At 39.4% G+C, this 12,700-nt stretch overlaps 2 protein-coding genes across 2 annotated transcripts; one reads left to right on the forward strand and one right to left on the reverse strand.

The window, feature by feature from the left end:
- Positions 2,754-7,641, forward strand: LOC8073964 (putative lipase YOR059C). The gene is made up of 10 exons (XM_002452770.2): positions 2,754-3,115; positions 3,712-3,779; positions 4,595-4,665; positions 4,763-4,999; positions 5,215-5,378; positions 5,454-5,509; positions 5,591-5,643; positions 5,753-5,858; positions 7,022-7,119; positions 7,288-7,641. Exons 1-10 carry the CDS (start codon positions 3,003-3,005, stop codon positions 7,357-7,359), a joined length of 1,038 nt encoding a protein of 345 aa, XP_002452815.1. The 5' UTR covers positions 2,754-3,002; the 3' UTR covers positions 7,360-7,641.
- On the reverse strand, positions 7,814-11,363 carry LOC8076240 (ribosomal RNA small subunit methyltransferase nep-1). The gene is made up of 7 exons (XM_002454500.2): positions 10,895-11,363; positions 9,750-9,842; positions 9,274-9,418; positions 9,067-9,177; positions 8,905-8,987; positions 8,759-8,816; positions 7,814-8,300 (listed from the first exon to the last, which is right to left on the reverse strand). The coding sequence occupies exons 1-7, from the start codon at positions 11,165-11,167 to the stop codon at positions 8,221-8,223; spliced, it is 843 nt and encodes a 280-aa protein (XP_002454545.1). The 5' UTR covers positions 11,168-11,363; the 3' UTR covers positions 7,814-8,220.

A 12,700-nucleotide genomic window follows, 5' to 3' on the forward strand; every position in this document is an offset into this window, starting at 1 on the left:
ATTTAATACTTCATTATGTGTCTAAACATTTGATAGGATGGATTGAGAAGTTTTGAATGGGGCCTTGATTAGTTCATGAAAAAAATTTGATTTTGCCTACCGTAGCACTTTCGTTTGTATTTGATAATTATTGTCCAAGAACTAATTAGAATCAAAAGATTTATCTTGCAAACTGTGCACTTAGTTATTTTTTAATTTATATTTAATATTATATTTATGCGGCAAAATTTAATGTGACGAAAAATCTTAAAACTTTTTGGAAGCTAAACAGGGCTCGAACCAGAAGAGTGTGCGAGAACAGGTGCTCGGCTGTGCTCGATCATCAAGCTTTGAAACGGCTTTGCTAGAAGAATAAATGTATCGACAGTGACAGTACCACCCGTCGCGTCTTCACAGATCACAGTATTCACACCGAGGCATTGTTTAGTTTCGAAAACTGAAAAGTTTTTAAAACTGTAGCATTTTTGTTTTTATTTGACAAACATTATCCAATCATAGAGTAACTAGGTTTAAAAGATTCATCATGTGATTTACAGGTAAACTGTACAATTAGTTTTTATTTTCGTCTATATTTAATACTCTATGCATGTGGCATAAGATTCGATGTGACGGAAAATTTTAAAAAGATTTTGGTTTTTGGGGTGAACTAAACAAGGCCCTAGAACTACTCCAGTAGAAGCAGCCACCCTCCACGTTACACGCACCAGAAAATTATGTGGTCTAGCTAGGTCAAGGGTGTTGTCTCGATTTCTCTCGAAAATACACCGCCTTGTTGCTATCTTTCGGTTGCCTGCCGTCCCTGTCCAATATATATTGATATTTGTTGCATTAGGATAACTTAATTTGTATTTTCATCGAGAGAGAGCGGGGGATGGAGAGAGAAAAAAAAAAGATACTACATCCAACGTATCACTAATTCACTATGCGTACGTATTACATATTCCCGATAAATTCACGAAAGAACACAGCTCGTACACTGATCTCTCGAGTACGACTTCACTGCCCGTTTTTTTGTTGCATGCATTGCTCGGCCGCCAAACGTCATCTTCAAATTATATATATCGCGCTCGCGGGACGCTTGCCCATGTCTCTGGCATGCTATTAGTTTTGCCTGGCTTGTGCGTACACGTTCCACTGACGACGGTCCGCATTGAAGGATCTGTGTTCTGTGCACGCAAATTTCAGCTCTAGTGTGTGGTCCAAGTCCATGGCTTGGGTTTTGCGTGCACTGAACACGATTGCAGATAACAATAACCCAGCAAATCCGCGGTGCCAAGCACCAACTATTTGTTACCCTTGTGTTGCATTAATATTCCTCACAAATCACAATGACGTGCTTGTCTGCTTCATAGTTGATACGTGCAATTGTTAACACGAGCTTCGATATACTAGTAATATCGTGAACTACGACGTATTGTTCTGACGGATGACCCACTTCTAATTTGCCAACGAACGGCGCAACCGTAGAATTTGCTTTGGATAGAGATGCAACCTGCCACAGTGCCAGCTACTCATTCAACAAACGATGGATTCTTCATCCATCATATTTCCCGTTTTGGTTTAGCCGTGTCTGTGTGCGTGGTGTGCAAGAACCCAACGTACCAAAGCTTGGCTTCGACGCCCAAACACCCGCTTAATGCCCTAATAGGACATGGTGTGGTGTCGACATCCAAGGCAAATCCATCTTTCAAGAATGGCAAAGCATTTCATTGACTCCTTTGTTGGATGCTATCCGATAACAATGTTGTGACTCATGTGCCCTCCTCTCCCAATCCCATCTTCCACTTGAGGCTCCTTTCTGATTGAAAACCCTTTGTCGGTTTTCCAATCAATAATATTGGCATGTGCGTAGAAAAAGAGGTTCATAGAAGAATTTGGTTTTGTATGTACAAAAGCAAAACCAGCAAGACAAACTTTGCTCAATTTGTGGAGACAATTTTACATAATGTATTTTACATTTTTTTCTTTTCGGGCCTTGATGCCTTGTACATTTTGAACTTGTACTGCTCATTCTTTTATTTGATTGAAAAGGCAAAAAAAAAAAAGGTAGGGAACTCCCCTACTGATTGGGTTAAAAAATATTGGCATGTGCGCATATCGTATTCTTCATGAAGGCATCATTTTATTTTTTTGGTAAACATATTGTTGGTTGTTGCTACTATAGATAAGATGACTATTGGTTGTTGGTGTTGTAGAGGTTTCATGCAACTTTTGATTTGTGGTAGTATGTCATGTGGTCACTAGCATTGTATAGGTGGTTGTCGGCTTGTAGCGGATGATGTTATTGTAGAGTGTTTTTTTTATTTATTTATCAGTTTAACATGTTAGTTTTCTCTCTTAAAATCATTCTTTTTAGAAATCATTGTTGTATATAGTAAAACAGAGCTTTTAATTAGGAGCACAGGATGGTGATCTATCTATATTTTAAATTTTGATTCGGTGACGACACACATGGGCGGACAATTGTTCCTTGACTAATTTTCAGTAATCATCATCTAAATTGTAAATAGGATTTAGATATAATTTAAAAATGAGACTGTTATTCGGCATTCTCCTCCTGGACGCCCTCAGACTGGACACGACACGACAGGACCAGCCATCTAGCAGCACGGTCATAAAACCTCCGATGGTTGGTGGTTGGATCCTTCGTCCTTCCGTGGCCTTCCCTTCCCTTCCCTCGACGAAGCGAGCTGACAGATGGCCTCCTCCTCCTCCTCGGCCAACCGCAAGCCCCACCTGTCAGCTGTCACCCTCCAACCAGAGCCCACGGCCACATCAACCCCAATCCGCTCTCCCCCGAACAACCGTTTCCTGATCCTCCCTCCCGTCGTCAGCTTCGTTTCGCCTCCGGCATCCGCGTCGCGATTCGCCAAACCAAACGCGCCGCCCCTTATAAGGACAGCATCCCCTTTCCCGTGCGCCCGCCCGCCCCCTCCTCTGCCCCGCGCGAGCTCCCCTTCCGCGCTCCCTTCCCACAACAAGCCTTTCAATCCGTCGTGTGAATGGGTGACCTGGGAGGAGGGGACTGGCGGGAGGCGGTGGCCGAGAAAGGGCCGGCGGAAGCTGCCGCCGGGCCCGACCACCTGGTGGTCATGGTCCACGGGATCGTCGGGAGGTTCGGCTGCTTGCTTGGCTCTAGCTGATCTTCCTTCCATTTAGCTGCGTAATTGATCGACCTCGGCTCTTAATTGCTCCGATAAAAACCTGTTGCCTCACGCTTTTTCACGTGGGGAAAACATTTTGGTTGTTTTGAGAACGTTGGGGGTTTTTCTGGTTAGTTCTCTGATCGTCTGATCATTGTTTGGATTAATTCCATGCGGCGCCGCGGGGTGCAAAACGCAGTTTCCTATGTTTTCTTTTTTCTGAGTGAAATGAAGTAAATTAGTGGTTTGGAGACATAAATTGTGCTCTTAACGAATTGAGGTGCCTCATGCGGAGACGCTACGAGATCTGCACTGGGCAGGTTGGCAGTTCCAACTAGCTACGGAAAAGAAAAGTACGCCCATGCTGATGGATTCAGAGTACCTAGATAGAGTATATCCAAAGCGAAACGCGTTTTGGTGAAATTTCGGTGGATTCACACCAAAATTTATTTGCATTTCGGCCATATAATATAATTGTGATCCTTTTGCACCTTATTTGATTCAGGTAGCATTTTTTAGTTGTTTCGGCCAATGTATTGATCCTTTTACTCGTTATTTTGTTCTACAGCACAGCAGATTGGAAGTTTGGAGCTGAGCAGTTTGATAAGCTGCTCTCAGACAAAGTTATAGTTCATTGTAAGCTCTCTCATTCTGTTCGTCACTTTGTGTTGACAGTATCTCATGAGCTGTGAGTTTTGTATCTACTGGCGTCCATTGTATCGTGCTTTTTCAAATGCCAATTTGACAACTTAGCATATCACAATTACCAATCCTTGAATCTTCGTCTATTCATGCATTTGATTTTCAGTGGCGTCTGACCTTTACACCTGAGGTGCTTGGTTGATGGATTGATGCATTAGTTTTTTTTCCTCAAACACGCAGGAGAGTTGGGTGTCATTGCATTAAGAGAGAGAAAGGCTAAAATGACATGTATGGTTTCTGAGGCGGCATTGTGGCATTTTGTGGCGCTAGGGGTATGCCTGGACACCTAGGCGCCTTCTAGGTGACGTCTAGCCAATATGGCGTAACTAAAACCTTGTGGCATCCTGTGGCGGATGGGGTATGCCTCAACGCCTAGGTGATGCCCCCAAAACCATATTGGCTAGGTGCAGCTCATACTGAAGTTGCAACCGCACGAGGGATCAAAATAAGGGAGCAACCGGAAAAGAAAAGAATGTTTATTTCAAGCTGTTCTTGTTGGCAGATTATGTGTGCTTGATACAAATGATTGGCTTGTTGCTACTTGGCACTCAGCTGAAATAAGATAGGATCATTATCTTATATTCTATGTTTTGTTGAGCTCTTGGAATCTTGTTTCCTTGAAGAATATATGCCTAGCCATGTGCAACTGATGATGCAGAAAGTTGCAAACATTAAAGATGATTGTGGCGATGTTTCTGTGTTATTATAATCTTTCTTATGCTTACTTGAATGCTTTTTTTAATGTGTAGGTAGCAACCGCAACATGCACAAGCTAACTTTAGATGGTGTTGATGTGATGGGTGAACGATTGGCACAAGAGGTTTGTTCTTTCATTATGGTTGTTGCTTGTTTTCTCACCATGTGTTATGCTCTACTATGTTCCTTCTACAAACTGATGACAAATTATCTCAACGAAGGTTATTGAAGAAATCAACAGAAGACCGTATATCAAAAAGATATCTTTTGTTGCACACTCTGTTGGAGGATTGGTTGCTAGATACGCTATTGGAAGACTTTATAAATCACCTAAACCAACATCCGAAAATACTCCGCAAACTCCGGATGATAACAATAGAGGTACCATACATGGACTCGAGGCAGTGAACTTTATAACAGTTGCGTCACCACATCTTGGTTCCAGAGGAAATAAGCAGGTACCTAGTAACTTAAGTCTTGTGTTTCATCATCACATTCAGAAATGAAAAACAATCTATCATCCTTGCATGGAAATACATGCAAATTGATGTAAAAAAATAACTATCTTTCTTGAGTGATAATAATAGTATAATATCTTGGTCTGCAGAAGCCTTTTGTACTCAAAATGTTTCTTCAAACAGTTGATTGAAATTTATCTTGTTTAAATATACAGGTTCCTTTCCTTTTTGGAGTTACTGCAATTGAAAATTTTGCATGCCACATCATTCATTTGATATTTGGAAGAACCGGCAAACACCTCTTTCTTGCTGACAATAATGATGGAAAGCCTCCATTGCTGCAACGGATGGTGGACAATTGGGGGGACCTACAGTTCATGTATGCTTATCTTCGACAACTGCTTTCACATACCTGGGTTGCCAATGCTTATAGCTTACCAATTTATTGTTGTAGGTCTGCTTTGCAAGCATTTAAGCGACGTGTTGCATACTCCAATGTTGGTCATGATCGTATCCTTACTTCACTCCTGAAATTAGCATGTAGTAATAAGCGTTGTTTAAAGTTCTTTTTTCCGTAACTGAATGATTAAGATATTGTTGGGTGGAGAACATCATCAATCAGAAAAGATTCTGAACTACCCAAGGTAAACCTTCTGTATTTTTCGTTGTGACTTGTGTTGGTTTCACTGACCGATAACATGATCTTTTCTTTCATTCTACCATTCCTAATCTGCATTTTAAGTATTCTTCCAGTGGGCTGATTCAACCAACAAGATTTACCCGCATATTGTATATGAGGAACTATCCAAATCAGAAGTTCCTAATCAATGTGCTGACACTGACAACTGCACACTAGAAGGTTTGTGCTAGTGCTTGGGTTATACAATTGAAAATGTGTTTGTTTCACTATTTGTGATTTATATCTTTTTAAACAAAATATGAAATGCTATTATAATATGAAAAATCTAGGCAATTTTTTTCAGGTTGGCAATGTTGCAAAAGCTAACATGACATGGGAATACTGAGATACAATAGCTTATTTACTTCCTAGTGTCTTCCAGTCTTCCTACCTCTCTCTGAATTAGTGATGCCTCACTGTTCTATGTATTCTCACAGTACCTAAGTGGAAGGGCTACCAGAAAGTTTTGGATCTGCTTCCTGCTCACTTGTCAAAATATGATTGACATTAAAATATGATTGACAGTTTTTGCTGTATGTTGATATTGTCAGATTGGGAGTGAGTTCCTTAGTTGCTGTAGGCTTAAAGGAGATAAAGCTTCCCACTTAATCCTGAAAGAAAAATGAATACCTGATTCAAGTATTCCTAGGCTCAGGATTTGGAAATGAGAAATACATAGTTCATCCTATTTTTTTTTCAAAAAAAAAAGGCAAACCTCAATGTGTGTGTCTTTTTTAAAATACCTTTTTTCATGCAGCTTAAAAAAAAGACATAGGAGCATGGCCTCTATCTATCATACTGTAGCTGTTTAATGACCCATGCCATGCTGATTGTCAAGTGGGATCTCTGACTTTATAGCATTTTGCCTGGCTCCTGGGGTTCTACTCAACAATAGCTTTCCCTAGAACACAAGGTCCATGGTCCATGGATATGCTACAGAACGAAACCCCACATGCAAGGATAGTTTCCTGACTCATCCAGATTGAGATTGAGTTATTGACATGCCCAGTCGGGTTATTAACGTGGGCATGCTGCTCGATTATAGAATGTTGGACTTACATCATTTTACCATCCATCCATCCATCCATTCATCACGATTCACGAGTAAGAGTAACCAGGACTCCAGGACCTTCACATATGTTTTCTAGGAAAGCTTTCCATGTCTCCACATCTTCAGTGCATAAGGAGATGCTTTTTGGAAGGGAAGGAAAATATATGTTTTGGATTTTGTTGTATGTTAACCTATGTCCTGACTCATGATCCAACATTATTTAGTTCCTGTCGTGCTTTGTTCCTTACCGTAGAACTGCACATGATGGGCTGATTTCTATTGCAATTTTCAGAACGCCTTTTACAAGGACTTAAGCGTGTGTCATGGGAAAAGGTGGACGTTAGCTTCCACAACAGTAAAGTAAGATCTGCGGCACATAGTGTGATTCAGGTATTGCCTTTGCCTCCTGGTGGCATTCTCATATTCAGAAGTAAAAATTTGCTTCGGTACCAAGTGCATAGTTCGTTCTTTCCCTGTCAACAATTTAGTGGCCAGCACTTAAATGTTTGTGAAAGATATACTGAGGCGGAAGCCTGTCTTGCAATGAAATTTTAACAGGTAAAAGATCCTGTGATGCATAGCGATGGTGCCGATGTCATACAGCATATGATTGACCAATTCATTCTATAGTAAAAGCCCTGGTCTTTGGAAACAGACATGAACCAGGATACGTCATTTGCTAACTGCTGAGTCACCGAGCCTGGTGAGCACGTTTATAGAAATCCCAGGTGTAAGATTTAGTCTCTGATGGGTCAGGTATATAGATATAGAGGGTGGAAACACGTGCACATGTTTGTTGGTTTATTTAGTAATCTGTGATCATATATATATGTTGTACGATATATGTAATTTTAGCACTATTCTTGTTGTAAATGTTCATTTATTTATAGTGTTGGTCTTCTCTAACCCTAATTTTGTGAGCATTTTATTGTTAAGGAAGAATGACCTCACACAACAATTTCATTGAGTCTAATTTACACAACAATTAAATCTATAACTAAGTTATACATGATCTAATGAGTATGAACTTTTTTTTGCCGTTTAAGAATACAATAATTAGCCCACCATAAAAATTTCACCACAATTGAACCATAGAAATTGCATCTATGAATTAATTACAGAAAAGTATAGATCTAAAATTACAATAAAAAATTTATACTAAAGCATATCATAAGGCCAAGTTTGGTCTCTTCGCGCAGCAATGTTTGAGTAAAGCCAAGTTCGGTCTCTTCACGCAAACACTCGGTTTTTAGCTAGAATAACTTGATGAATAGACCAGTTTTAAGCCCATGAATCATAAGCACCGGCGTTGATGTCTAAAACAGTCATAATGCTACACTGAAACATTTGACTCTTAACTCTCGAACAAAGCCAAAGCTAGGTGTTGTACATAAACAGAAGGCGGTAGATGTAAGATGAAGAATCAGGGAATGCTACTAGCTAATTGTATATAACAAAACAAGATTCCCATGCTTGTGTCAAAAGTTCCTCTCATTGGATGTTCCACTTCTGCTCCAGAGCACTGCATATCCGATTTAAACAGCAGGCGGCACTGAGAGGGTAGTTGCAAACTGCACAAACGGGGGAAGTGGTCATCAATAAGGTTGAAAGGAAAACATACAGATAAATAAATAAAGAATATGCAGACATTGCAGTCTGCACAAAATATGTACACCAAGGAAAAGAAAAAAAAAACATAATAGAGACAGGATAATGAATATCCCTTTGTCCAAGCAATGTAATAATCAAAGTATATAATTTTGGACATTTATATTTGCTAGTTTCGCATTCTCTAAATAGGATGTTGGTACCAGCTACTCAAACTAGTCAGAAGCAGGATGATATTTTTGATCCAAACTAGTCATCAGCCCAAGTTGCTACCAAGTTAAGGCCATTTGCTACATGTGCATCAGTGCATGGGAGAACTAATTAACAACCAAACCATGGTGAATGCAAGGAAATAAAACATCACCCAGATCCAAGTTTTCAGCATACAATATGTTTAGTGTTTCAACTAAATGTTACTTACTTTGTATGTAGTCATCTGTGTATTCCTTGTCGATCTTTCCATGGGCCATGGCACCAACCTGGAGATAATGTGCAGACAGTATGAGATTATGTGCAAGCATTAAGGGGTCAAAACAGCTCAGCTTACAAACACAGCTATTTACTCACCACAAACACAAGGGGTTCATCGTCACTGGATTTGGCAACATAGTCAAACAAGTTGACTGACTTCTCAGCACTAAATGAAAGGCCTAAGTATATAAAAATGCATCGATTAGCATATCTATCTATTTGATAGGAAATATGTCATATTAAATAATAGATTCTCACCAATCTTACGTGCACCAACAGGTAGATAGCGGGTAACAGGATTTTTAACAACATTAAGAAGCTTCTCACGCTTCCCAACTGCCGTAATGCTCAGTTTTTGTAACAATTGTGCTGCCATATTATATAGTTAATTGCAATCAGCACAATTATCAAAATAACAGAAACACATAAGATACAGAAGGTATAAGAGTTTTATTAGTAACTTACACATTAAACCACAGAAACGTTTAAATGTTCTTGGCATGCGGACATGAGGTTTGATTTCAAACAATACTCCCTTTTCAGTCCTTACATAAACAGCCTGTAACCTTCCAGCCTTAGTTAGAGGGCTATCAAATATTGCTAGTAGAGCCTGCAAAACATTTTTGAAACAATCATCTAAGACAAGTTGGAAAGGATGTCTGTCAAAGGAATGAGCCGAATAATAGTTGGGCAGGCCCAATCAACTATTTTTTACTAGATCACTAATGTTTTCTTTTCGAAACAGCACAGGATGCATAGCTGATCAATTGGATAATGGAAATAACAAAAGAAAGTACTTGATAACTTGTTATTGAAAAATTGCCCGATTTCCATTTACCTGAAGAAAATGATTTGAGAATCGAATCAAATACAGAGAGGAGTGCATTTTATTCATCTTCCAGTATTTTCAATGTTTTCAGGCAACAAGAAATTTACACTACCTGATGAATGATATCAGGCCTATAATCTGCAGGATTGCGATTCTGCTTCCTCAAATAATTTGCATGATCATCTGAGTTCAAGATTTGCATAGTCTGCAGAGAATGGTAAAAGAAACTGTCAAACTAATATCCATGGGGTGATAATCATTTGTTTACAAATACTTGAATTTTTGTTTCTGCAAACTAATATCCCAGATGCTATGCTTGAATTTTTGTTTCTGCAAACAAAACTGAACCTTTTAAATGATTAAAAAATGGAAATACTAGCAATGGTCAAGGCTACCAAATTAGAAAAGTACAAATGTGCCTTTTTATATACAAAGATAGATGAACCTGTAAACATAGACCGCACCAAGTCTACACTGAGGTGAATAGTAATATCAACTTGACACTTTTATAATTAATGAAAAATGCCTACTTAACACTGGAATCCTAGATGTGCAAGCAACAATCTCTTGCTGGTAAAAGATCTGCAAAAGCTATAGCCATAACCTGAAGAATGGAAATCACAAGCCTCATATGTGCCATATGAGCACATGTAAACAATTGGTCCTGTAAAAAATAAACTTATAACCATACACGTACAAGATGTCACCAATATCTCAACAGGGTCCACTCCAAGCCAACGATAAAATCATCTACTGTTGCATAATCGCAAAGATACTGAGCATGCCTGAAGGCATACAAATAGCCATTGATATTCTAGCATCCTTGATTTTTTTTTCATCAGTTGTCACTAGGGGTGCAAAGGGGTAACCTCTAGGTGCACCTCCAAACCTTTTAGTTCAAATATTTGTACTACTTCTTAATTTTTTTGGAGAAGTAGTATAAATATTTGAACTAAAGAGGTTTAGAGGTGCACCTAATCATCACTCATTTGCACCCCTAGTTGTCACAACAAGCTGCACATTCCAGTTTCATGATAAGGTGAAAATTACTATGATTTTGCCCTTTTCCCCTACTAATAACAGTAGAACCACCACATCAATAAATCAATAGCTCCAATAAATCCCCCCAAAGCTAAGGACGCGACTAAACTGGACTGGACATAAACATCCAACCGAGCTAGAATCGAATTCGTTCTGGAACAGGAATATAGCACAAGAAAAAAAGAGGAGTTTCTTGCTGCAGCCGAACCACTGTACCTTGCCGACTTTGCCGACCTCGAGACAGGCCCTCTCGAGCACGAAGATGGCGCCGGGTCGCCGCTTCCCATCAACTGTCCTGGGTATGATTGGGAGCCCGTCCGCCGCCGCGTGCTCCTCCTTCCCCGCCGCTGCCTCATCCTCCTCGCCGCTGCCCACCTCTGGCGGTGGCAGCTCCTCTGCTTCTTCGGCGGGCGGGGCAGCGCCCGAGGCCGACGCCTCCTCGAGCTTGCGCTTCTTCTTCCGCCCCTTCACCGCGTAAGGCCGCACCATCTCTCTGACCCTCTCCTATTGCGACAGCGCCCCAGGCCCGAACGGCGGCCGCGCCCGTGCGGCCGTGCGCCCACGCCTCCTGACCTCCGCCGGCTAGGGTTTTTCAAGATGAAAATTTCAGAATTTGCTCCCCTACTGTTCAGCCATCATCCATTTGCCACTTTGAAAAGATTTACGACCCGAACTGGGTGAATTCCGACTCCCGAGATACAGATGAGTGGTGTGCCGTGCGTGGTCTAGCCACAGCCTGTAGTATTTCCTCTGTCCTAAAAAAAAATACAATTCTCATTTTTTTTCTTAAAAAGAGCATACAATAAAAATAAGTATGTATGCCTATTTATTTTAGTTTTGACATATGTTGATTGAAAAAAAATAAATGATTATACTTATAAAGTCGATAATTTAACGCATAGTACACTTATATAGGGTCTGTTTGGTACAGCTCACAAGAGCTTCATGAGCTGAGTTATTGTAAGCTGTTTTTTTTTTCAAACACTTGTTTCTAAAACAGCTTCATAAGTGAAGTTGTTTTTCTTTTTCTCTCACAAAGACACGAGTTGGGATGAAGCTGAAAAAAAGTAGCTTATTGCAACTCTCTCCATCATTTCTCTCTCTCATCTATACAAAAGTAGCTGGTGAAGCTATTTTACCAAACATTTTTTTCTAAAATAGCTCAGCTTCATCTAGAAAATTATTTATGAAGCTATTTTCTAAAAAAATAGCTTTCCTAGTGAAGTTAAGTTGTACCAAACAGGGCCATAGTTATATAGCACATCTCTTTAGAATATCATACTTAGTTGTATTTTTAGGCTATTCTTCGTGAAGGTTTCAGGTGTTGAAAACAGTGCAAACAAGTTTCATTCTCATAAAACTCATTTTTTTCATAATACATCGAGGCTGGCTTAAGACAACACATGAATCTAGAATTGTTTTTTTAGGATAGAGAGAGTACTCAAACATTATTCAAATTAGCACCATGGTGGACCAAATAGTCAAGACGTTTTGATACATTATAAGATAAAAATCGTAGGATATTTTAGATCTAATTTCCTTAAAATAAGCTTTTAGCTTAGCATGATCGTAACTATTCTCTTTGTCTCAAAATAAGTGTTATTTTCATTTCTTGATGAGTCAAGCCATTTTAATTTTGATCAAATATATACAAGAAAAAATATTAGTACTTATAATACATAATTAGTATCATTAGATAGATCGTTGATTTTATTTTTATAAAAAATTATTTGAAGATACACATGAGATGGTATTTTATAATTCTACTACTCCGAGATGGTATTTTATAATGGTATTTCTACGTACACATGAGATGATAATTATAATAAACGAAGCTACCTATTCCATCAGTCACGCATTGTCTATGCTTCCCAGTGGAGTTCGTTCTTTCCCTGCCAACTTAAAACGTCTTAGAGTTTTAGAAAACTATACCATAGTTTTTTGAAATGTTTTGGTTTTAGAGTGCCATGAAGTGTTTAAATAGAATAAACTTTATGGTTTTGAATACCATGGTATTGCTAA

Source organism: Sorghum bicolor, chromosome 4 (assembly GCF_000003195.3).
Source record: "Sorghum bicolor cultivar BTx623 chromosome 4, Sorghum_bicolor_NCBIv3, whole genome shotgun sequence".
Lineage (NCBI taxonomy): Eukaryota > Viridiplantae > Streptophyta > Magnoliopsida > Poales > Poaceae > Sorghum > Sorghum bicolor.

Bases quoted from the DNA above. Each gene is read 5' to 3' on its own strand.
- LOC8076240 (XM_002454500.2), bottom strand. From the start codon at position 11,167: ATGGTGCGGCCTTACGCGGTGAAGGGGCGGAAGAAGAAGCGCAAGCTC. The intron at 9,419-9,749 runs GTAGTGTAAATT...AATGTTTTGCAG, and splicing joins GGCCTGATATCATTCATCAG to GCTCTACTAGCAATATTTGA. The intron at 8,988-9,066 runs GTGAGAATCTAT...TTATATACTTAG, and splicing joins TGTTGGTGCACGTAAGATTG to GCCTTTCATTTAGTGCTGAG.
- LOC8073964 (XM_002452770.2), top strand. From the start codon at position 3,003: ATGGGTGACCTGGGAGGAGGGGACTGGCGGGAGGCGGTGGCCGAGAAA. The intron at 3,780-4,594 runs GTAAGCTCTCTC...TTTAATGTGTAG, and splicing joins AGACAAAGTTATAGTTCATT to GTAGCAACCGCAACATGCAC. The intron at 5,859-7,021 runs GTTTGTGCTAGT...TGCAATTTTCAG, and splicing joins TGACAACTGCACACTAGAAG to AACGCCTTTTACAAGGACTT.